We start from the raw sequence: 24,976 nt of genomic DNA on the forward strand, positions 1-24,976 counted from the left end.
ACCTTGTTAACTGTAATAAACACAAAAGAAGGAAAGTGTTTCTTTGTGATGGATACAGACTTACCCAGAAAATCCTAAAATGTCTACAGAAAACTCTAGAAATACTGATTTAGTCTAGCTGCATTGCAGAAGACAAGACCAGTATTTGTGGTTCAGTTATACTTCAACATTCTAAAATTTAAAAAATAATACCACATTTACTTCAAAAAGCACAAACTACTAGGAGCTAAAACAAAATCGCTTAAGGCCTGTGAGCCTAAAAAGTAACGATTAAGTAAATACAGATATGTATTGTGTTCATGGATCAAATGAGCTCATACTGTCTAGATGCCTTTTCAAAGCAATTACAGATCAAACCCCAGTGGGCTTAGTCTTTCTTGGAAAAGCTGGCAGGCTGATTAGAAAGTTTACATGCAAATGTAGAGGAAAGATATTCAGAGGTCAAGAACTCATCACCCAGTTTCAAGAGTTCCTATATGACAGTGATGGAGGTGTTGGTTGGTAGAATTGTAAACACATCATGGAACAGACTGCAAAGTCCAGAGATCACCCACAAATGGAGAATCAACTGATTTCCTATAGTGTGGTCAAGTAATTGACAACAGTCTTTCTAACAAATGGTGTTGAACACACTGGCTGTTTACACAGAAAGAAACCACCCATATGACACATTATGCCTACAAATAAGTTTTGACTCTAAGAAGAAATTTAAAATTCAAGAAGAAAATAGGAAAAAGATTTAATTTTAAAGTGGCAAAATATCTTAGGAATTAGAATTCACTGAAAGACATAATTTACTTTTTGTGTGATTCAAGGTTTATTCAATAAAATATCAGTGTGCCATCAGCAGTTCTGTGTTTATTATTGTGTTGACAAATAGTGGCTGGGACAATTTGACAACTTCATCACAATTCATTTCCTCCATATGGCATCTGTTGAAGCAGAAACTGATGATTGTTTTAAAAACATAATAGACATATTTGAAAAGATGAAATGGGAAAGCATAAACTGGGAGAGAATAATAGATTAACTCATAAGTATGTATGTATACATTTTATGTGTATACATTTCTGTAAGACATATAGACAAGAATATGTACCAAAACATATTGAGTCATTTGACCTTATCATAAAAATAAACAACTCACTTTTTAGACAAGGACAAAAATTTTGTAACAGTATTTTATGAAAGAAGAGATAGGAATGGGAAGATGTGAGTGAAGAGGTCATTGTCATGAGAGCATCCACACCAACAGAGCCCTGCCAGAAGGCACGTTGCTTCAGAAGGTGGCTGTACCAGGGTTGGGGAGGGTGTGCAGCATGTGTGCTTCTTGGGCATGTGAGGAGGCTATGAAATGGTACCTACCTCTTCAGAAGACAACTTGGCAACTTTTTGAAAAGTTAAACGTCCATTTACCATCTGACTCAACTCCATTGTTAATTATTTGTTAATGAAGAATGAAAACATCTATAAAGACTCATACAAATATTTATAGTAACTTGATGCATATTGTCCAAAGTCCAAACTTTAGAATTATTAATAGAAGGGCACATCTGCCAAGAGTATATCCTGTACAGTAAAAAATTCACTGTCTATACATTGCAGTGCCGCTTAATTGAAACTCCAGAAGAGTAATGTAGAAACAGATAAAGCAGTTTTCTGGAAAGCAGTATGAGGAAATGCTTTGGATTGTTTGAAGTTCCCTGTATTTTGTATTGATCTTGTGATTACAGGCCTATGTGCCTGTCTTTTTTACTGAACCAAACATTTTAAATAGATGTATCTTGCTCTATATGAATTCTGTTTTACAACGAAATTCTGTAGGGTGCTATTTACACTTGACTCCCAAAGGTAAGTGCGATAATGAACATCGAGCTTAATTAAGCCAAGTCTTCTTTGAAACAATGTGAAAATATTTGGCAAATGCAGTTAACTAAGAAAAAAATCAATCTTCATTGTCCTTATGCATAAAATGGTCATCTATGTGATTTAAGATTGACTAAATCAACATCCTGTAATCAAAAGATGTTTATCAATTAAGTATAGAAAAGTCTAAATTTGACATTTAAAATAATGATGCTAAGTAATAATTATAAACCATATACTATAGATATATCAGTTGTATTTTTAGAAAAATAGAATAATATAGTAATGTGAAAGAAATGTTGAATAGACCACATTATACTGACAAGGGCAGATCATAAGTGGCTTACAGAAAGTTAATGATTTTTCAGTTTCTTTTAACTTAGTGTCTCATAAGAATTAATATCCTCAGATGTTTTCCATTGTTTCTTGAACCGCACTCTTCCTAATGTATGTGTGTTTGTGTGTCTATGTGTGCGTGCACCTTAGTAACTTAGCAAAAGTCAGTGTCACTCCATTATTCACCCAATGTAGGGTCTACTGTAAAATGATTTTCAATCAGATTTTGCAATATTATGGGACATTATTAGAGATGTTTTGGTCATTGGGTACAGGAAACAATGTTCTGGCTTCCATTTCTTAAGTCATCAAAATTGTAAAATACAACAGGGTAGATTACATCTGTTATGACTTTCCTGAGAGTGTTACTTCTTCATGGATGGTTCTTTATTGTCACCATTTAGCTGTAGCTGTGAAGTCACTTCTCTGGCTAAACAAACCCATCGTCTCTTAGTTATACCAAGCACATGAGTCAAAGTATTTTTTTAGTCTAAGCAGACTCTACCGCAAGCTTGTGTGTGGCCACTTTCTTAGCTGAGGAATTGTGACTATACTATATGAGCCATTGTTAACCTTTCCACAGGTTTGTTATTGGGCGAGAAAAACCAGGACAAGTGAGCGAGGTTGCCCAGTTGATAAGCCAGACCCTGGAACAAGAGAGGCGCCAGAGGGAGCTGCTGGAGCGCCACTATGCCCAGTATGATGCTGATGACGATGAGGTAGGGGCCACAGCTGTCCTCATTCTCCCTAACGTCTCACTCGTTGCTACTGTATCACAGGCTCTTTGCAGTTTCCTGAGGAAGGTGTCGTCTATACTGAACTGAAATTCGACCTCCTGGAAAAGAATTGCCACTTGTACCTGATATTCTCTTCATGAATCCATTCAATTCACCGAGTCTATGAATACTGTGGAAGCAAATTAGTCTTAAACTTTTAACACACTGTTGAAAAGAAACTCACAGAAACAAGCATTCAAAGAACCCATATAAATAATGGCTCTATTGTTGAAATTAGTAGATTTTTCTTTCTGCTTTATGTTTTTAATTATTTCCAAATGTTCCTAAATAGTATGTCATACTTTTTTTTTTTTTTTTGAAAAGTCAGTAAAACATTTAAGCGAAAACATTCACGTAGACACAAACATAGACAGAAAAGCAGCGAAGATGGCTGAGGTTTTCCAGAGGTTCCCCCTCCTCCTGGGAAGAGAAAGGCTTTGGGATGTGCTCACAGTGATCTGCACTAACATAGTGCAGAGCAAAGCATTTCCACTAGTGCATGTCCCATGGCACAGGTACATGTTGGAATGATCTTACATCCTGAGCTCTGCAGAAGATCAAGTAAACGAGTCGGCACTAACCTCAAGTGAACGCGGCTCTCCGGAACCCTTGTGTGCTGTAATGAGACACAGATGCTGGGCTATTTCTAATGTCGGTGCCAAGTGCACACTGATACGCTGGGATAACACACTTTATTGCAAACACATTCAAAACGTGCATACGTTTCATATTGGCATGTCAAAAGATTCATCAACAATTTAGTTATACTCTTTCATACTTCATAAATTTGTAAATGCCCAGATAAAATAAATATTCTTTATGTCAGCTGATATAAGCACAGTAAGATTTCATACCTTCAACTTCTGCTCATCTGAATGTATTATATATCCAGACTCTGGTTTGCTTTCATCTCGGACACAGAAAGAGATTAATGAGTGGGCATTCAGGTCCTTTCCATGTTTATTTAATTTAACATATTTTAACCCAAATATATATTGAGTTTTTATGTGTTTGTGGTATAATGACTGAGGACTCATTCTCCATTTGTTCTAGTAGAAAATTACAGGTGGCATATCAATTAACATTTGTTTTCTTCTGTTTTTGTTTGTTTCTTGAGACAGGTTCTCTCTGTGTGCAAGCTGGCCCAGGTTGTCTTTGAACTCATAGCAACTCCTTTCCTTCAGCCTCCCTGCTTCTGGGATTGCAAGTGTGAGCCACCATACTTGGCATCAATTAATTTTGGCATCAAATAATATATTAGAAAGATTGTCCATGAATAAAAGTCTCTTGGAATTGTTTTCATGGTGCACTTGTGGAGTACATTTGGCAAGAACTTTCTTATTGTACTGGAATACCACGTGTAAAAACTGTTTAGTCTGAAACTAAGCAGAAGATCTCCTCAGATATTTGTCCTAGTTTTCAATTCCCTACTCTAGTGTCTTATTTTTATTAGAGGCATCCAGGCTGCAAGCCTTCTGTAGGATTATAGGATCATTTTTGAAGGCTTAGATTTTTGCCTCTACTCTGATAGAAAGGTTTTGTTTCTGATGGTCTAGGGACTGTGGAGACATCGAGTGCTAGAAAAAGACAATGCCCACCTAAGGCTGTTTTCCACTGTGTCCTTGCATATAAATATAGAAGTTAGGTCACATCAGAACCCCTTATAATGGCCAATGTTTCACACTTAGAAAATGAGGCATCCAGTCCAGAGCTGTTAGTGGGAGCACAGGGTTAATGCCAGCCCTGGGGAGCCACAGGTGGAAGGCCTGAGGAGCTTGAGTTCAAGGTCAGCTTGATCAGGTGTTGGTTTTGCTTTGTCTCCCTGTGTTTAATTAAAGAGAATAAGTTTACAAGTAAGGGAGGTGTCACTAAGATAATCTAGTCATTTTAAACATCTTCAAGTAAAAGCTTTATACCTCATAGTCATGTTTTTTCCAGTTGCTTTGAGGAATTGATTGATCACATTTAGCCCCCAAAAGTTTCAACTCTAGAGTGTCTCTCTCTCTTTCTGTCAGTCTTTCTTTCTCTCTCTCTCTCTCTCTCTCTCTCTCTCTCGTGTGTGTGTGTGTGTGTGTGTGTGTGTGTGTGTGTGTGTGTGTGTAAGAGGCAAACATAAGGAAGAAGGGAGGTGAATGGGAAGCAGGGAAAAGGAAAAGAGAGAAGGAAAGTAATTTTTCTCTAATTTCATAATTTGAGTAAATTAAGGAATCTGATGAACATTTAACTTAGAAATATAATATCATACCAAGTTTCTACTTGGTGGGCAGGTTTTTATTTGATTGTTTGAGGAAAGCAAATAAGAGTTCATTGCCAATTGAGCAGATATTTTTAGGGAAAGAGGAGTGAGCAAAAATTGGATTGTGTGTTTTTCTAGGAGCAAGTCTCACTGAACCTTTAAAGCATTGGAGAGATACTTTCCCCCTACAAGTCTGCTAGGTTTTTTGGTTTTTGTTTTGTTTTATTTTTCCTAGCTGTTGAGCTAGTGGTAGCTTGGCGCTCTTTCCCTGGCCCCAAAGTCTGAGCACTACAATGCACTGTGCTGATTTTGAATGGAGTACAGGGGACACCCCTCCTGGCTCTGTCTCTATTCAGATACAGAATAACTGGACAACAAAAGATGTTAAGAGGATTCTTGTTTTGAGTGATGGCGTTTCTTGTAGTTCTTCAGTTCTGGGAGCCTTTGTTTTGTATTTCTAATAATAGGGACACTGAATACTTGGAAACTTGCTTTACTATAGGCAGCAATGCGTAAGTATCATCTACATAGAGTCTAAAGAGAAGATTAATTGATACAGAAATGTTTTACAAAAGGGATTGAGTTGAATGTTCTCCTCCTTTTTGAGTCCTAACTCAGAAGCTTGCTACTGTGTTGCCGCAAGCAACACTGCCTTCCCTGAAGTCAGAGCTTCCTTTGTTTTCCTCCCAGTGTTCTCCTTTCTTAGGTGTTCCACAGTGCCTTCCCACAGCAGGCACAGGCAGAGGCAGCCGTTAGTTTTCTGTTCACAGGAGAGAGGAAAGCTGCACACACAATGAGGATTCACTCCACTGTCGGAACTTCCAGTGTTGTCACTTGATTCAGATTTTTAATTAATGACACTAAATATTAAGCTGGAGGGTTGGAGTGTTATCTCTGTTTTCTGTTTACTCTCTTTTCTATGTTAATGAAAAGTAAAATCACCGAGATGTAAAGGAAATGAGAAGGACCAATATTGGATATTGGATATCCAATAGATAGATGGGCCTTGAATAATTGATTTAATTTCATATATAATTGAGAAGTTTATTGATTTGCCTATCTTTGTTAGGACAGGCCCTGATCATGGACAGTCACTTGCTTGGCTTTTCACTTCTCTTGTAATTCACAGAATCATCTTGTGATTTCAAATTTAGAATCATTTTATTTGCTCCTGTGACCTTGCCTTGACACAGCCAGGAAACCCTCTGATTGCATACAAAACAACTAAGTTCAAGTAGCTCCTTCCCAAGTGAGCACTGAGATGAGCCTTGCCCACAGAATGGTGCAGCGCTTCTGGTTTTGATCAAATTATCCAGGGTTCATTTTAACTTGGAGCAAGCACATCACGTTGACAGGTTGCTTGAATTGGCTGTACAGGAAACATCTGGATGTGAGAAATATTTCCTGCAGTTGTTAAAGGACACTGGCCCTTTGTGAAGGGAGAGATTGTCGTGTATTACTTACGCCTCCGTTCATCTGCTGTAATGCTCTAGGAAATTATAAGTCATGCTCTAATAGAATTTGAAATGTATAGATAATCCTCAAACTATTTAAATTTCTGCTGCTTCTGCTTTTCTCCAAATATTTTAACTAGAAGAGTTTCCAAAAAGCAAACAGCCAATTGTGTTGAATTTGCATTCCTGTTTCTGTGAACTCTCTGTTAACCATTCTAATCTGAAAAAGCACAAGTAAAGTGTCCCTGCCTGGAGTCCAAAGACTAGGAGGGGATTCCCCAAAGAGCAGGAGATGGAAATCTGAAGGCTGAAAGGCTCACATGCATGCACCTCTGCAAAGAGTGATCGCCATTTCTGGGTTTAAGAGCATGACTGTACTCGTTGAATCTGTCTTCTCTTTCTCTTCTCTTCTCTTCTCTTCTCTTCTCTTCTCTTCTCTTCTCTTCTCTTCTCTTCTTCTCCTCTCTTCATCAATTTGAAAGGTAACCATGGAAGATCCAGTAAAACCCTCAGTAAACACTATGCCATGAAACTCTGCCTGTATGGTACATTTTTGAAGTAGAATTTAATAGCTTTATAATCTGTAACTGTCAGTGTTCAGCCAGTAGTGGCTAGGTTCTACCCTGTTATTTATTTTTTTGCAGGGTGTTTGTATTTTTGGCTTTCTTTCTAACTAAAAAAACATTACACAGATTAGAGTGCTTTGTGCTCAGGCTGGAAACTACTGTATTAACTGCAACTGCATCTCTTTGGTTCAGAAAATCAGTGTGATCACACTGAAGTTAAAAGGAGTCAATTTACAAGTACTTTTGACATTATATGATTATTTTACTTCCTTTAGGATCCTTTGATAATGGAGTATTTATTACATTGTAAAGCCTTTTATCACAAATGACATTTCAATTTCTCTTTAGGCAACAGATTATACCATAATTAATCATTACTTCAAAAATCTCTCTCTTAAGATACAACTCAATTCTTTTCTTTTATCGTTTGTTTTTGTTACTAGAAATTAATATCATTATAATACTGTGACACTTTGTCTTGTAGAATCTTTTAATGTATTGTATACAATTTAAAGCAGCTACCCAAAGGAATATTTGGGTTCTTTCTGCTACTGTTAACATGTAACAATTGGAAGCCAAGGTATAATGAAAACTGTGGCTGCATAAGTATTAAAAACGGTTTACAAAAGTAATTTTTTGTGTGTGTGGAAAACATAGGACTCACATTGATTTTGACTTGAGCTGTTTGTTGTTCCTGGTTGGAAACAGCGTGTCCTGGGTGAGCAAGAGCCAGCATTATTTAAGACTAGCCTTTTAATGCTGTGAATATAACAATACAAAGAGACATAACCCTGTGTCTGTGATCTGGGAGCTTAATGTGGAGGTTCAGCAGACTCTCCTTGGTACTGAGAAGTGTGTGGTCCAGCCAGCACACTCAAACCTCTGTGTTTTTCTATCCTGCTGTCTTGGGGTTGGGAGGAAACCTTCTTTAATTGTTTCTGTCAACATTTTAGAACACTGTGGCTGAATTACAAGGAATGTCTGGCAACTGCAATAACAATAACAACCGTTTCCTTAAGGTTTGTTTTTTGGCAGAGAACTCTGCTTATCTGTGCCCTCTTGCTCAGTGTGTGAAATTAAATATTCTACATGTCCTATTCACTTCCTATTCCCTGAAAAGCACTTCTGGAGCTGTGTGTTTTGTGTATTAAATAATAGTCTGAAAATAATGGTTTTAAAAATGTAACTTTCACTATATATATGGGTCCAAAAGGTCATCTCACTTCCTAGTATTTAACCATGGGCATATTTAACCTCTAACCTTTTAAATGTTTTATGATTCAAATTAAAGGGGAAAAACGCCACAAAGAAACTCAGTAATAGGGCTGTATAATATTTCTATAATTCAGTGTACATAGCAATTTATTTTCTGCTGAAATACAATTGCTTTTTAAGAAAAGAAACTTCTAATGCTAAGTTCTTAATTTTCCATTATGTGTTTGGACGAACATACAGGGTAGACAGGCCAAAACAGGCTTTGAATTTTAACTAGCTCTAACAACAGTGGAGCTTCCAATAGAAATCATGTGTGGTTCAGAGGTCAGTGAGGTGATGATGAGGAGAGAAGCCTGACATCTCAAAGTGCTCCAAAGGCTACAATTTTGTTGGATCTTTATTTTTTTTTTTTAAATTAAATAAATTTTTATAAGAACAAATGTCAGACTTTTAAAAACAATTAAGTCTTTCATTGCAGACATGATTACAAACCTTTTGAAAAAGAAATCATCTATATCATTTTTGCTCACCTTAGAGCTTTTCCATAACTGTCTCCTTAACTTACATGCCACACATCTCAATGTTTAGTCTGATGTCATTTACAACTAAGTAGAAAAACTTTGGCATATGTCTGTTCAAACTATACATAAAATGATATCATATTCTTAAACAGAATCTAATTTTGTGATTATTCTCTATCTTCATTGCACATTCCAATTTGTTGTATCACTATCTTAGTGTACACATTCTTGTTTAACCATGCATTTTCTTTTCTAATTGCATCTTATGTCCTGAAATTACCGTTAACAAGTGACAAAATAGGATATAACACAGTGGATAATAGGATACAGGGAGAATTAGAACTTCTTTCTCTGAAAAAAACAACAATGAAAATAGTTGTCAGTAATCATTTTTTAATATTATAAGCTACCCCACATGTATCTATTATTCTATGATTACGTCATTTGGTACCAATTTAAATATGTCTATATAGATACATATATAAATACATGATTATATGCATGTGTATTTTGTATATGTACACATACATAAATATATGTAATTTTAAAAACACATAAACTAATATTATGTCTTGTGCTTTTTGTATCCTTGGTGTTATTTTTTATCATGTTGTTTCAACCATACTGTGTCTTTATTATGTTTGCATTCAGTTCTAGAATTTCTTCCCCAACTTGTATTACTTTAAACTTAATGCTTGCACATCACTTGAAACAAATTCCCCAGCCCTATGAAAGATGACAATAAGAGAAACAGATCTACAAAGACATATCAGAACTCTTTCATTTTCAATGTTTTGCTATAAACTCACCCAAATCTTAAAATTAATTCATTTTCACAAAATAAAATGAATAATATGTTATCAAAGTATATCTCATTATTGAAAAATAAAATGTTACTGGAATCATTAATAAATGAAACAACTTGCTGAAAATATTAAGGAATAGCAACTTGAAGAGCAATAAATATATTAATTATTTTTAAATTTAGTAAGAATTCTTATATACCATGAAGGTTGTTCAAATGGATTAAAACTTTTTTTTTTTTCATGCTAAGAGAATTTATTTTGTGATATTTTATTTCCTTTTTTTTTTATTTTATTTTTCTTTTTAGTTACATTTTGTTAACTCTGTGTCCCAGCTGTATCCCGCTCCCTCATTCCCTCCCCAACCCCACACTCCCTCCCTGGTCTCCTCCCTGCCCCTTTCCAAGTCCCCTGATAGGGGAGGACCTCCTCCCCTTTCATCTGACCCTGTTTTATCAGGTATCTTCAGGGCTGGCTGCAAAGTCCTCCTCTGTGGCCTAACAGACTGCTCCTCCCCTGGGGTGGGGGTCAAACAGCCTGCCCTTGAGATCCTATTAGAAATAGTCCGTGTTCCCCTTACTTTGGAAAACTACTTGGTTACTGAGCTACCACAGGCCACATCCGAGCAGAAGTTCTAGGTTATATCCATAGATGGTCCTTGGTTGAGTGTCAGTCTCAGAAAAGACCCTGTGCCCAGATATATTTGGTCCTTGTGGAGCTCCTATCCTTTCCATATCATACTAACTTCCCTTCTTTCATATGATTCCCTGCACTCTGCCGAGGGTTTGGTTATGAGTCTTAGTGTCTGCTTTGAAACACTGCTAGGTAGAGTCTTTCAGATGCCTTTTGTGATAGACTCCTGTCATAAGTTCAATGCACATCCCATTTGTCTTTCTAAATGAGGATTAATCACCTTCGCCTGTGTCCACTTTCTTGATTATCTTCTTTAGGTGTGTAGATTTCATTATGTTTATCATGTCTTGTAGGTCTATATAAGCGAGTATATACCAAGTTTGTCTTTCTCCTTCTGGGATACTTCACTCAGAATGATCTTTTCTAGATCCCACCACTTGCCTGCAAATTTCATGATTTCTTCCTTTTTGATTGCTGAGTAGTATTCCATTGTGTAAAAATACCACAGTTTCTGTATCCATTCCTCCGTTGATGGACATCTGGGTTGTTTCCAAGTTCTGGCTATTACAAATAAAGCTGCTATGAACATGGTTGAACAAATGTCCTTGTTGTGTACTTGAGCAAATTTTGGGTATATACCTAGGAGTGGTATAGCTGGGTCTTGAGGTAGCACTACTCCTAGTTGTCTGAGAAAGCGCCAGATTGACTTCCAGAGTGGTTGAACCAGTTTACATTCCCACCAGCAATGGAGGAGGGTTCCCTTTTCTCCACAACCTCTCCAGCATGTGCTATCACTTGAGTTTTTCATCTTGGCCATTCTGATGGGTGTAAGGTGATATCTCAGGGTCGTTTTGATTTGCATTTCCCTAATGGCTAATGAGGTTGAGCATTTCTTTAAGTGTTTCTCTGCCATTCGACGTTCCTCTTTCGAGAATTCTCTGTTTAGCTCTGTTCCCCATTTTTTAAGTAGATTACTTGGTTTGTTGCTTTTCTGCTTCTTTAGTTCTTTATATATACTTGATAGCCCTCTGTCAGATAAAGGGTTGGTGAAGATTCTTTCCCAATCTGTAGGCTGTCTATTTGTTTTGATGACAGTGTCTTTTGCTTTACAGAAGCTTTTCAGTTTCATGAGGTCCCATTTATTGATTGTTGCTCTTAGAGCCTGTGCTGTTGGTGTTCTGTTCAGGAAGTTGTCTCCTGTGCCAATGAATTCTAGGCTGTTTCCCACTTTTTTTTCCAGCTGATTTAGAGTATCTGGTTTTATGTTGAGGTCCTTGATCCACTTGGACTTTAGTTTTGTGCAGGGTGATAGATATGGATCTATTTTCATTTTTCTGCATGTAGACATCCAGTTGGTCCAGCACCATTTGTTGAAGATGCTGTCTTTTTTCCATTGAATGGATTTGGCTTCTTTGTCAAATATTGAGAATTCGTAGGTGTGTGGGTTTATTTCTGGGTCTTCTATGCGATTCCATTGATCCTCCTTTCTGTTTCTATGCCAATACCATGCAGTTTTTATTACTGTTGCCCTGTAGTACAGCTTGAGATCGGGAATGGAGATACCTCCAGATGATCTGTTGTTGTACAGGATCGTTTTGGAGATTCTGGGTTTTTTGTTTCTCCATATGAAGCTGAGAATCTTTTTTTCAAGGTCTGTAAAGAATTGAGTTGGTATTTTGATGGGAATTGCATTGAATCTGTAGATTGCTTTTGGCAGGATGGCCATTTTCACAATGTTAATCCTACCAATCCATGAGCACGGGAGATCTTTCCATCTTCTGAGATCTTCTTCAATTTCTTTCTTCAAAGACTTGAAGTTTTTCTCAAATACGTCTTTCACTTGCTTGGTTAGAGTCACACCAAGGTACTTTATGTTGTTAGTGGCTATTGTGAAGGGTGTTGTTTCCCTAATTTCTTTCTCAGCCTTTTTGTCTTTGGTATACAAGAGGGCCTCTGATTTTTTTGAGTTGATTTTGTATCCTGCCACTTTGCTGAAGGTGTTTATCAGCTGAAGAAGTTCTCTGGTTGAATCTTTGGGGTCGCTCATGTATACTATCATATCATCTGCAAATAGTGACACTTTGACCTCTTCCTTTCCGATTTGTTGGATCTTTAAAACTCTTAAACTTCTTTGTTTTGTTTGTAAACCTCAAATTTTTCCTGATCTCCTTCCTTGAAACACAGAATCATGAGATTCTTCTCAACATGCCGTCCCTGCACACTGTCCTGTACCTCACTGTGAATTTCAGGAATATTCTCTGTGCACAACGCCCCCGATCACAGGTGGCGAAAAGGCCACAGATTAGTTGGGACAGGAGCCTTTGCCTCAGCGTGGCCATCTTTTTGTACCTCATTGTCTTTGTGTGGTTTGTAAAAATATAATGGAAGTGTTTTAATTATGACTTTCTTACTGACTGCCACAGTATAGTATTAGTCATTTCGGGGCTGGATCCAAAAACAACAAAAAAGGGCCTGCTTTCTAGGCCCTTACGTTTCCCTGAAAGGATAGACTCTGTCTGTAGAGCAGCCTGTGGAGTGATTCTGTTCCACCCTGAGAACCACAAAGCTTGAAGTGCCAAAAGAGGTGGCTAGAGGACAAGTGTAAATGACAGTTTCCAACTTTGAAAATATTTTATTTTATAAATTGAACATAATTTTTACCAACAGGCCTCTAAAGTGCTCAATCACAGAGAGAAATAGACCTCCTACCCTGGGAAGACACCTTGCCTTCTGGTGGACATTCTGAGCACTGTGGTTGACTCGTCCTGTCTTGTCTACCTTGCCCAGCATTCACTGTGTGGAGTCTTGTTGTGCTTGCATGTCTCCTTCATTTTGTTTGCCTTCCAGGGCTCTTTAGGCTTCCTCTGTTCACCAAGTCCTCTGGGGCTCTTGGAGAAGCTCAGCTCAGAGGCCTGTGTTTTTAATGAGCCAATGGCACCGGGGTCATCGCTACATTTTTTGCCCGTAACCATCTTCCATTGGCTTATTATCTCATCAATAACAGGAGTCGATGGTCAGTTGATTTCTGCTTCTCACAGGAATGACCACAGCCCTGGCGAGATTAGACCAAACCAAGAACTTGAGCTGAGTTAAATTATATGAAAAAAAGTAATGGTAAAAATGGAAAGTAGCATTATCCTGATGGCTTAGGATGTTGTATACTTCTAAAAATATTTCTTATTAGTGGGCCATGGCAGTGCAGTTCCTTAGTTCCAGTACTTGGGAGGCAGAGGTAGGTAAATCTCTGAGTTCACGGCCAGCCTGCTCTATCTGGTTCCAGGATAATCAGAGCTGTGCATCTTAAAAACAAACAAACAAACAAACAAACAAAACAGAATATTTCTTACCTGTTGGCATTTCTTCTTTTGAGAACTCTCTGTTCACTTCCATAGCCTATTTTAAAAGTTGGATTCATTATTTTCTTGGTGTTTAGGTTTTTGGATTCTTATAATACAGACATTAATCCTCTGTCAGGTACATAGAAAACAAAAAACTTTTTGGCCCCATTCTGTAGGTGCCTCTTTAGTCCGTTAATGGTTTCCTTTGTGGTAGAGAAGATTTTTAATTTCCTGAAGGCTGACTTGTTGATGTTTGATCCCATTTCTTAACTTCTTATTCAGCCCTTACCTGACCTATATCCCGATGTAGACATTGTACTGTTTTTCTTTGATCGGTTTGGCATTGATTTTTTTTTTTTTCTTTATGGTGAGAGATAAGCATCCAGTGTCACTCTTCTGCATGTAGATAGCCAGTCCTCCCAGAACCATTTGTTGAAGATTCTGTCTTTTCTCCAGCTTGGATTTTTAGCATCTTTTTTGAAAATCAGGTGGCTGTTAGGTCTGTTTCTGTGCCCATACCATGCTGTTTTCGTTTGTTGTTATTGCTTTTATTCCTGTGGCTTATAGTATACGTAAAATTAGGAAAGATGATACCTCTGACAGTTGTTTGTAATTGTCTTGGCTATCTAGGATCCTTTGTGGTTCTGTATGAAGTTTTTTTTCAATTTTTGTGAGGAATTGCATTGAAATTTTGATGGGAATGGAACTGAATTCATAAATTGCTTTTTGGTGTGATGGCCATTTTTTATACTATTAATCCTATCAATCCATGAACACGGGAGTTCTTTCTGTCTTCTAGTGTCTTCAATTTCTTCAATATTTTAAAGTTTTCATTATATAGGTATTTCATGTCCTTGGTTAGGTTTATCCCAAGGGTTTTTTTTTTTCTTTTTTCTTTTTAAGGCTATTGTGAAAAGGATTATTTTCTTGATTCCTTTTCCAGTGTGTTTGTTTTTGGTGTGTAGGAAGGTATAACTGATTTTGGTATGTTACCATCATAATCTGCCGCTTTGTAGATTAGTGTAGTAATCTCTAGGGACTTCCTGGTAGAATCTTCACAGTCTCTTTTTGTAGAATCACATTGTCTGCACATAGGGATGTTTTGACTTCTTCTTTTTCTCTTTGTAGCCTCTTCATTTCCTTCTCTTGTCTGACTTCTCTATCCAGACACTATATGAAATGAGAGTGGTAGAGTGAATGCCCTTGTCCTGGTCCTGATCTTAGTGAGACTGCTTCAGGTTTTTCTCTATTTGACATTATGGTGGCCCTGGTTTGTCATATGCAGCTTTTATTCTGATGAGATGCTTTCCTTCCATCTCTAGCCTCTCCATGACTTTTATCATGAAAAGGATGGTAGTTAACAGAGAAGCCATTGGCAGTTGATGGCTTCTGGGGAAGGAAGGATTCTTTTTCTTTTCTTTTTTTTTTTTTTTTTCAGAAGTGTATTCTCTGGTAGGTTGCCCAATTTCCTGGTGGCAGCAGTAATTTGGGCTCAGTGAATTGATTTTACAAAAGAGAAGACATGAAGTTGGGAGGGGCATGTGTGCCCTGGTTCTGGAGGGAGATTGTAGGTGCACATGATCTTATATCCATACATGCACATATACATTCCATAAGAACCTCTTAAATAATGCATTTAGTATGTAAATTATTGTTGTCGTTTCTTTCTCTCTGTAGCCCAGGCTGTTGTGGAACTTGCTCTATAGACCTAGCTAGCCTTGAACTCAGAGATCAGCCTACTTCTGTCTCCCAAGTGCTGGGATTAAAGGTGGTGCAGCACCACCATCCAGCCATATAACTTATTTTTGAAAATAAAACAAAAAGGAGAGTAGATTACTTGTAGTTAAAAAGTATGATGAAGACTGCTGTAGAATTCAAGAAAAGAATCAGTATGGCACACAGCAACACAGGAGAGTTGCTAAGGGAGACACTGGAGGCACAGTCAGACTCCCCCTTGGTACACTGTGACTTAGCACTTCTGTAAGCTTTTGCCCTCTACCACAGGTTAGCATGACTTCTTACTTTAAACATGCCTGCAGTGGAAACACAATAGTCAAATTCACGTAAACACTGTCAAGTCCTGTACTGCATGGATGGCTGCCTTCTACTTTGAAATGTGTTTAAGTTAGAACTAGCCTTCAGTTAGAGAGATGAATTTTCATGAGCAATAAAAAATGGGTGGTCACCCTAGCAAGGACTCATGTGCAGGCCTCTACATGGCAGCCATGTGCCTGCCTGCCAAAGTGCTGCAGTCCTTTGAAGTTGATATTGATGCTACAACTCTGGTGTTTCTGATTCTGAAGGGATTTAAATGGCTATCTTATACAGATAAGATTAACATAAAAGAGAGATGAATAGATCTGAAATATCTAATTTAATATTTTTATTATAGCACCATTATGAAATCATCTTCCACAGGGAACAATTTGAATATGATAAAAATGTATCCATTTTTAAAATATTTAAGCTAACAGTTTGATAAGAAAGCATTCTCATCTGATCACATTGCAGGCTATTTCTATGGCCAGAAGCACCGTTCAGCCTGCTTGCTCACACTGTAGGTTAATGTGGTCAGTCCTAGGAGGTCATTCGAATGAAATAACTCCAAAGTATTTGTTTCTGTCTAGCCTCATTCATTCATTTTACCATCACATTTCTCTTTGAGGCATAGTTATTCTGATGATATTCTCGTTGGCATTGGTTTGAGTTATTCTAGACAAATGCTATTTCTACTCTAAATTAAATGGCTAATTGGAGATCCATCATAAAGCAGGAACGCTGTGGGCTACTATTTCTGTAGATAGAAATAAATCTACCACCACATGGAAGATCACTGATATCATAGCTTATTGCTAAGTAGTAAGGGTAAAAAACCATTTACTATAAGAAATATCATCATGGCAGCTTAAATAGGTACTGAGTTTCACAAGAAATACAAGCACATCTTTTCTTGGATATGTTCACTTCTACTGAAGCCTAAAGATTAATGTTTTGAGAAATATGAGTTTACAGTTCCAAAGTGTGACACTCATAGGAAAACAACACTCCACATAGTGAACAGCAACAAGGGAAGCAGAGAGAGAAAGGTGAGGAAAGGGTGTGGGATGTATAAGCAAATAAGGAGAAAGAAAGGAGAGGAAGATGAGGTAAATCATCACCAAGTAACCTCATTCCACAGACGCTCTGTCTGTAGAGACGAGAATGACAGTTCAACAGTTTCCAAGTCAGAAATGTAGTTAAGGGTTGAGAGTGTGAGACGTGTGCACCTACTAGTTGCAACTTTGGTCACAAAACCTAATGATGAGAAATAAAACCTAAAATCAAATTAAAGTTAGGCAAAAGACACCGAGGCAGAATGTTATCGAATTGTACTTGACAAAGTATATTGAAGGTTACATATCCTGGTTGGGTGTAGTCAAGAATGCTGTGTAGTTTAACTTTTCAAATTTGACCAGTTTTTAATACTTGACAGTGCTAGAAAGCAAAAAGAAGAGAAATAAATTGGAAAAGAGATGAGATGAGATCTCATTCCCAGATGAGACTATCTACTTAGAAACTTGAGAAGTACTCATTCTTCAAAATAATACAAGGTTTTAGCAAGTTTTCTATATACATAGTATTAAAATATAACATGTATTTGAGAGTCTACAAACAGGGAGAAAGTTGTAAGTTTTAAAATATCACATTATTAGATATAATGTGATATAAAAAGTACGGAAGACCCTCAAAGGGAGAAAATATTTTTATTGAAACATGATAAACAGTGTATGTAAGGCAAAGAAATTTTATCCATAGGTTGAATGGTTCAGTAGCTGTATTGAGTAGCTTTCTCTAAGTTGATTTGCATAATCAGTCCAGTTCTAATGAAAATCCAAAGACATTGTTAATGAAGATCAATGACATTGTTAAGCAGTTGTTAAAATACATACGAAAGAACAGTGCAATGAGACAACCTTTTCAAATGCCTTAAGAGAGATGGATGTTACTAGCTTGCTTAAGTTAGAGAGCAGAGCAAATGAGTAGACAGAGTAGTAGGGAATCTGTATACAGCTCCTGGCATGATATTCTACAGGAGCTGAAAAATGATTGAAAAGAGCACGCCAGTAACCAGGAGAGAAAAGAGGAATTCTCGTCTCAGTCCACACATTCCATTGTAGCTGGACTGGCGAACTGAATACAAAGAGCAAAGCTAAAGGACAGGACGAAGGAGAAGAATATGGATAGGTCTTTAGTTTTAAAAGAAAACGTCCATAAAGGAAAGGACTGAGAAGAGGACAGTGTTATCATTGGGAGCTTGCGCGTCTCAGACGAATACCTTTAAGAAAGTGAAATGATAAGCCAGAAGCTAAAGGAAAATATAGAAAGTGAGTAATTGAGTCAACAATAAAAGACCACCTGTGGGCCCCTAGCATGAGCAGGCATGCCACCCAAGAAGCCTTGGTGGAAGATAATAGCCAACTATACTGCAAACAACCAGGAAGTGGAAATTGAAAACCACCGTGAAGAGCATCTGAGACCTGTGAGACTGATTTAAGTTGGGTATTTTGAGTTTAAGGAAGATGCGAAGTCTGGGAGACTCTTACTGTCTGTGCACAGGAGAAGCACTGGCACAGCCACCTTCACAAAACAGTTCACTACTGTCAGACAGAGTTTATCCAAACATTCTATGTCTTGCTAAACATCTTAGTAAAATTAAAATGTCGTACGCATAATTCACAAACTGTGTAATAGAGTCTCCTCACAGGAAGGATGGAGCACGTCTGACACCTCTGTTAACATGAGCGTGCACACGTATGCTGTGGCCGCACACACTTGAGCAGTCTGTGGGCACTCTATCGGCAGCCGACCAGCAGCGTAGTCTGAACTTCCCTGCTGTGCACAAAAGCACAACAAAATACAGCCTCAACCCATTGTTAAGACCTGCCAAAATAATGATGTGTTGTTTAAACAAAAATGTAGCAAAACTAAAAGCAAACTTGGCAGGAGTGATAATATTCCCACAAAATTCTGCACGGAGGTTGGTGACTGATAAGCAGCCCAGAAGGCTCACCCACAGGACTAGTTCTGGTCCTCTTGAATTAGTTCAGTGGTTGTGGTTATGCCACTATTCGTTGTGCTTTAAATTTTTTTTTCTTATGTTGTCAGCTCGGTACTTAAAAATGGAATCCACCAGATGCACTATCATGTTTAGCAATTATGTGACTATAAAATAAATATCACGTAGTTTTTAGTATTTGAGGACTTAGGCAAAGAACTTAAAACTGTCTCATTTTTTACAGTATGAAGATCTACTACTCTTTTATTATTACTATTTGGGTTATGTTAAAGACAGGTCTTGCTCTGCAGCCTAGGCTTACCAGGAACCCACTATGTAGACCAGGCTAGCCCTGAATTAAGGAAAGTCTCCCTGCCTGACATTGCAAGGGATCTGGTTATAGGTACGAATTACTGTGCCCAGCAGTCATGGTAGTTTCTGAAATCTACAAATCTCCTTGACTAGCCACCAATCCTTTAACTCAGAATATATATTATAGGGGACCTAGATCTGTGAGTATTGAAGGAAAGGTTTAGATATAATCCAATCCTGGTTCATACTGCCATACAGGGACACTGAGGTAAGGGAAAGACCTTTACATCCTGCCTAGTAGGCACGTGGCGAGAAGTATCTGCTTCCAGAAAGTACATAGGACCCGTGTGAGGACAGGATTGGAATTCCCTCTGGGAGGAGAGCAGAAGCGTGAGGTTGTTCGTCGTTGGTGTGTTTGTACATTATATATAAAAATTGCACTGATGGCACTGGAGTTCTGCACTCAGTGCTGCTGTAGGTCTCTTGTAATTGATAGTCTGCTACAAGTTTTACAATTGCGTAAATCAGCTTTGATACAAACTATAGCGCAAACACACATTTTCTGAGATCCGGTTCATTGTGTTACAGAATTATTAAAGCAATAGTAACATGTGCCCCTCTTGTAAGCAGCTGTCCAGTTCTGCAGATTAAAAATTCAAGAAAACACAAATCTCTCAGCCCTTCCCACAGTTGTACTGGCATCAGAATAAGTACCTCATTGTTTCCTGGGCAAGTAAAATGAAACCCAAGGAAGACTGCCAGTTTTGAGATTGCAGTGTGACATTTGAATTATAGAGGTCCACTTTGCCTGTTGACTAGTTCCTGCTAGGTCAGCGGGAAACAGAAGATCATCGGTTCCCTGTTTGTCTCATAGATATTTATCAGAAACGTAAAGACAAGTTGCATTCATCTAGTTGCAGATAGGAAACATTTATTAAAAAGAATTAAAAAGATTGAGTCTTGCAAGAAGCTTACTATTTTGCACATTGCACATTAAACATTGTACAGGATTTACATTGTTTTGAAGGCAACCTATCAAACGTGCAATGGCCATAGTATAATAATCTTTACAGTGAGGACACTGAGGATGGACCTGTAAATTTGGGGGCCTCTGCTCTCATTGTTTTACTTGCAGGTTGATTTTGTTGTCTGTTTTCTGTTGCAGAAACAACTGTGATGGTACAAGGGGTGCTCGAGAAGTAAGGGCGGTTTACTGTAGAGCAGACATGGAGGAGGCAGTGACAGTTAAAGTCCGTATGATAACAAGTGGAGAAGTGTTGTTTGGACTTCCTGTAATCACCTGAGCGGATAGTTTTGTTTTGTTTTTCATTAAGTTGAACAATTACTGTTTTTGTAAGAAAAAAAAAAAACAGTAAAAAAAAACTGTAAAAAAAAAAAAACAAAAAACACTGAATTTAAGGCAAAAAAAAATTTGCCTTAAATTTAAGCATCAGGAAATAATTTTTTGAGCTCTCTTACATTACTGTGGCATTTTTGTTGCTTCCCTTTGTATTTTTTTTCCTTCAGTTGTTTTCCAGAAATGGACAAGAAAGACATCCTTTCCCTCCAGAGCAAGGGCATCCATGCTTAACTGCTCTATATAAAAGAGTCATGTCACTATATTCAGAGCTCACATCCTGCTGTCCATACCTGTGCAGGAATCACACAGTCTTCGTGTTGCCTTTACTTTGGGAAGTAAAGAATTGAGCAACCAACACAACAATGATGTGGGTTTTGTTGTTGTTGTTGTTTCAAATGGACATAGAATTGGCTTAGAGGAAGGCTCTGACCCTGATGTGACGACGATATTTACAGGCACACACACCTGAATGAGCATGAGGGGAATTTCAGTCATTGTGGTTGACTACTAGCAAATCTTGAGACTTCTCTTTTTCATGGGGCAGATGATAAGTCAAGGCATATAATAATCAATAAGGAAAAGTAGCTTCTCTAGGTTTCCTGTTGAGTCAGTTTTTCCTGCAGTTTGGTAGGCCTGACCTGTGACTTCAGATCTGTCTCTAGAGCAGGGATCTGTGTGTGGGTCTCAGCTGTTAAAAGGAAATGTTGACCCTGTGGGGAGGCTGCTCTAAGACAAACTCCTATGAGAACCCGAAGAGAGAACTTTGGGTCCCAACTACCTTGTACTGTGTTTCCAGTGATGAAGGTAACTCAGTGGAGAAAAAAAAGCTCTCAACCTCATCCCTTTTGTGAACACCCCACTCTGCACATTAAAACTAGATTTAAAGAGATATTGTCACAGCAGTGGAGTAGCAGACTCCCTGGCTGTGGATCCATTACAGTTCCTATGTAGAAGTTTGAATTAGGACCTCTGAGTCAAAGACCTAGTTGGATATGTGATACCAGTAGCTGTGGACTGCCTTTGAAAGTACATCAGGTGGTCTGTAATACCACGCTCAAAGGTAATTGTGCCTTCTGACCGGCATGGGGTTGCTTTCTGCCTCCATAACTCAATGGCTCCTCTCCTCCACCTTCGCCTCAGCTGCCTTAAGATGAGGTTACCTGCCCTCCAAATACAAACCGCTGGGTTTGCTAGGGAATTTTAAGGAGAGAGATATTAAAACTTCTGGGTGCTCTGGATACTGGCTCAAAATTCACCATCTCACCTGGTCTCTTGGTGAGAAGAGTTACTTAAAGGGAGATCCATTTCTTTTTCTTTTTCTTTCCCCCTGGTAAGTTTTGTATGTTTAGGGAAAGAGTATTGTTAGGTCGAATCTCCAAAATGCTGCTCCCCTTGTATATTTGGAGGAGAATTGCCAAGGCATCACTGATGGCTTTGCATGCACTCTGTGGGCAGTTATTCCCCACAATGGAATCATTTCATTAGATTTGATCACTGGTGTATCCTTGGTCCTGGAAGGCTTTCATATTAACCCCTCCCCAGCCAGCTGAGGATGTTGTGAACAGTGATGGTCTCCAACCCCTTCTTAACACAGCCCTTGCGTGTGCTAAAGCCACATCTGTCCACTTACTGGTACAACCTGACCTACTTGGATTATTGATTTAGAACAAATGGAAATGTCAGTGCACCCAAAGTTCTAAGGTAAACCCTGAGTGTTTGTCAAGTTTGTTTATCTGTGAGCCTATGGCATATAGAAGCTACAGGTTGCGCTATTCTGTGCCTTGGAATCCCGTTCACTGTAGTGTTCCCTTGTGTTGTTAGCTTAGTGCATTCCCTTCTGGTTTGTCTTGGTCTCTTGGATCAGTATAGCCACAGGTGTGTTGTTAGTCTCGGATAATCTACTACATGACATAAACTATGTAGAGAAATGAGGGTGAAGAGTGCCGAGAACCAGCTTCTCCATAGAGCTCCTCACCACGAGCCCTGGGAAGCAAAGGCATGGCGGCCTTGGTTTCCCATTAGTTTTTCAGTAATACTGTACTGCCTTAGGACAAATAAAAACAGTGCCTCTTTTAGGGCAACGGCAGACTTGCTTATCTGATATTTTTTAAAACTGGAGTTTCCTAAGGCTATCCCTAACAATCTGCCCTCTCCTTGAGAACTATGTTCTCCTAACAGTTTGGCAGACATCTCTTAATTTTAGCCTTAACTTAAAATTTTTTGAAGTCATCCAATCTTGTTTCTTTTCTGTTTGATAGTACTTTCATTCTATTTTCCACTTTACTGTAGGGAGAGAAAACACCTTACATGCTGATTGGAAATTGCCTTGCTGAGATGTTGTATTTACTAGAAATTTCCTACATCTCATTAAAAAGCTGATGTTGTTTCTGAACACTGCCATGTAACAGCTCTGCCTTCCAGGTCTCCTCTAACAATCTGTAATAACAGTCAGGGTAATTTAGACTAATCCATTCTCTAGAATCGGTCTAGCCTTTGCCCACTGCCCATTTACAAAGTCACATTCCTATTATTTCCCCCGATTTATTATGGCAGCCTCGTTCCTGCCTGAACCCTCTTCCTCCTAAAACATTACCAACCACCAAAACATTGCAACCTAAAATAAGAAATATTTCTGCAGTACACTGTGAGCCAGTTCATCTGGATCTTTCTAAGCTTGCATCTGTCCCAAGGCCATAAGTAAGGTGTCAGCCAGAGCTGTGGTCATCTAAGTGCTCAGCTGGGAGAGGGTCCGCATCCAAACTCACTTGCAGCTGTCGACAGGATGCAGCAGAGCCATTTCCATGCTCCCTCATGTGACTGTTGGCAGACCCCTGTTTCCTGCTGGCTGCTGGCCAGACATCTCAGTACCTTGTAATGTGGCCTCTTCCTGCTCACAGCATGGATTCCTGCTTCCCAATAGTGAGGACTCAGAGAGAGCATGAGGACAAAAGAGGCACAAGTCACACTTCCTGTAACTAAGTTAGTTACTTCCTGTGTATTTAGCTTCAACTCAATTGCTAGGGCTAGTCCACACTGGAGAGGAAGGATTACAGTGGAACACAGGAAGCTGTGTCACTGGGGGTCATTTTACCATTGAGACACCATGGCAGGAAATAGTGGCCCCAGTTTGGAGTATGCCTTCTATTTCGGGTAGATAAAAACTAAAGAAAACATTAGAATCCAATGCTAGTTGTTGAATTAGCAAAGTTAATAGAAAATATTTAAGATGGGAAACATGAATGTGAGTAGTTGGAAGAGATTTTATTTGAAGACCTTTAGTTAAAATTGCTCGAATTATAACCTATCAGCAGTGTGGTATGAACTGAGCTCTTGAAGGCTGGGCACTCAGGACTATATGTGTGATGCGGGCACCACTTTCACATGTTTCTCTTTGGAGGGCTGGAGAGATGGCTCCTCCATTAAAAGCTCTTCCTGCTTCTGCAGAGGCTGCAGGTTCAGTTCTCCGAGTCCGCATTGGGTAGCTCATGACCACCGATTACTTCAAGGGGAAGTCTGATGCCTTAGACTCCAAGGGCACCAACAGTCATGTCCACATACCTCCCTTCCCCCCACCCCATGCACACACAATTGAAAATAATAAGAAGTAGATCTTTTAAAAAGGTTTCTCTCCTTGGAGACTGGGTAGTAAAACTGGCATGAAAACGGAGACGCATTCTCAGAACCAAAGTCTGAGACACCATGGACCTGTGAACACATGCACACAAGCGTCACGTGCAGGCCCTCCGTCTGTGACCCCACACCAGCTCATATTTCTGCCCCTGAGGAGACTGTTAAGCTCTGTGGTCCCTCATCCTTAGACTTCCAGAATGGTGAGCTGAAACAGCCCACTCTAGAAAGTTCAAACAAGCAAACAACAACAACAAAAAAAACCTGTTATATTTTGAATGACTCACTAAAAGGGAGGAGTCATGAATATGCATCACAGGCCAGGCATTGCACTGGATGCCTATGTATCTGTTTCCTTGAATCCTCTTAATATCCTATGACATTGAAATCTTTAAACTATTATCTGAAGAGTACACCATGACAGATGCAGGCGAAGGCTTTTCTGGAGACCTGCTCTCCGCAATCCCTTGTTGCACTGCTCATGAGAGAGTGAAGATCCTCCTAGTGAGAAGGTCTCCGTCACTGTCACTGCATGCATTCTTATCTGTGGGATAGCCCTTTGAGTGTGTCACTGTTGTATATTCTTACAGCAGGCCCTGAAGAAAGAGCCTCGCAGCTCTACAGATAACGTTTAGAGTCCCAATGGCCCAGTGTTACACAGTGAGGCCACAGAGAAGTCCCTGGCCCATCTTGGAGAGGAGATGCCTTTGTGGAGAACATGCTTTTTTTCTAAAACCCTAGTGGATGGAGAACTATTTAACTGTATTTCAAACTGGAAAGTTGAGACGAATGTCAGTGTCTCGTCTGAGGTCTTCCCCCCGTAGAGAAGACCTTCTATTTTCTGTCAGGAGTGCGTCTGAGAATATATATAACTGGTTCAAATCCAGTAAACAAATTT

General features: G+C 38.8%; 1 protein-coding gene across 7 annotated transcripts in view; it reads left to right on the plus strand.

The window, feature by feature from the left end:
• The window catches only part of Ppp1r9a (protein phosphatase 1 regulatory subunit 9A), a 282,060-nt gene that overhangs the window by 186,053 nt on the left and 71,031 nt on the right, over positions 1-24,976 (plus strand). For 5 of the 7 annotated variants that reach the window (XM_055612688.1, XM_055612689.1, XM_055612693.1 and 2 more), the window contains exons 6-7: positions 2,786-2,921; positions 8,188-8,253. In XM_055612688.1, the coding sequence (XP_055468663.1) occupies positions 2,786-2,921; positions 8,188-8,253 (202 nt within the window). The remainder of the gene's footprint in view (positions 1-2,785; positions 2,922-8,187; positions 8,254-24,976) is intronic. The other 2 variants (XM_055612691.1, XM_055612692.1) reach the window with 1 other exon arrangement.

The sequence above is a fragment of the Psammomys obesus genome, unplaced genomic scaffold (assembly GCF_907164565.1).
Source record: "Psammomys obesus unplaced genomic scaffold, mPsaObe1.curated_primary_1811, whole genome shotgun sequence".
NCBI classification, from domain to species: Eukaryota; Metazoa; Chordata; class Mammalia; order Rodentia; family Muridae; genus Psammomys; species Psammomys obesus.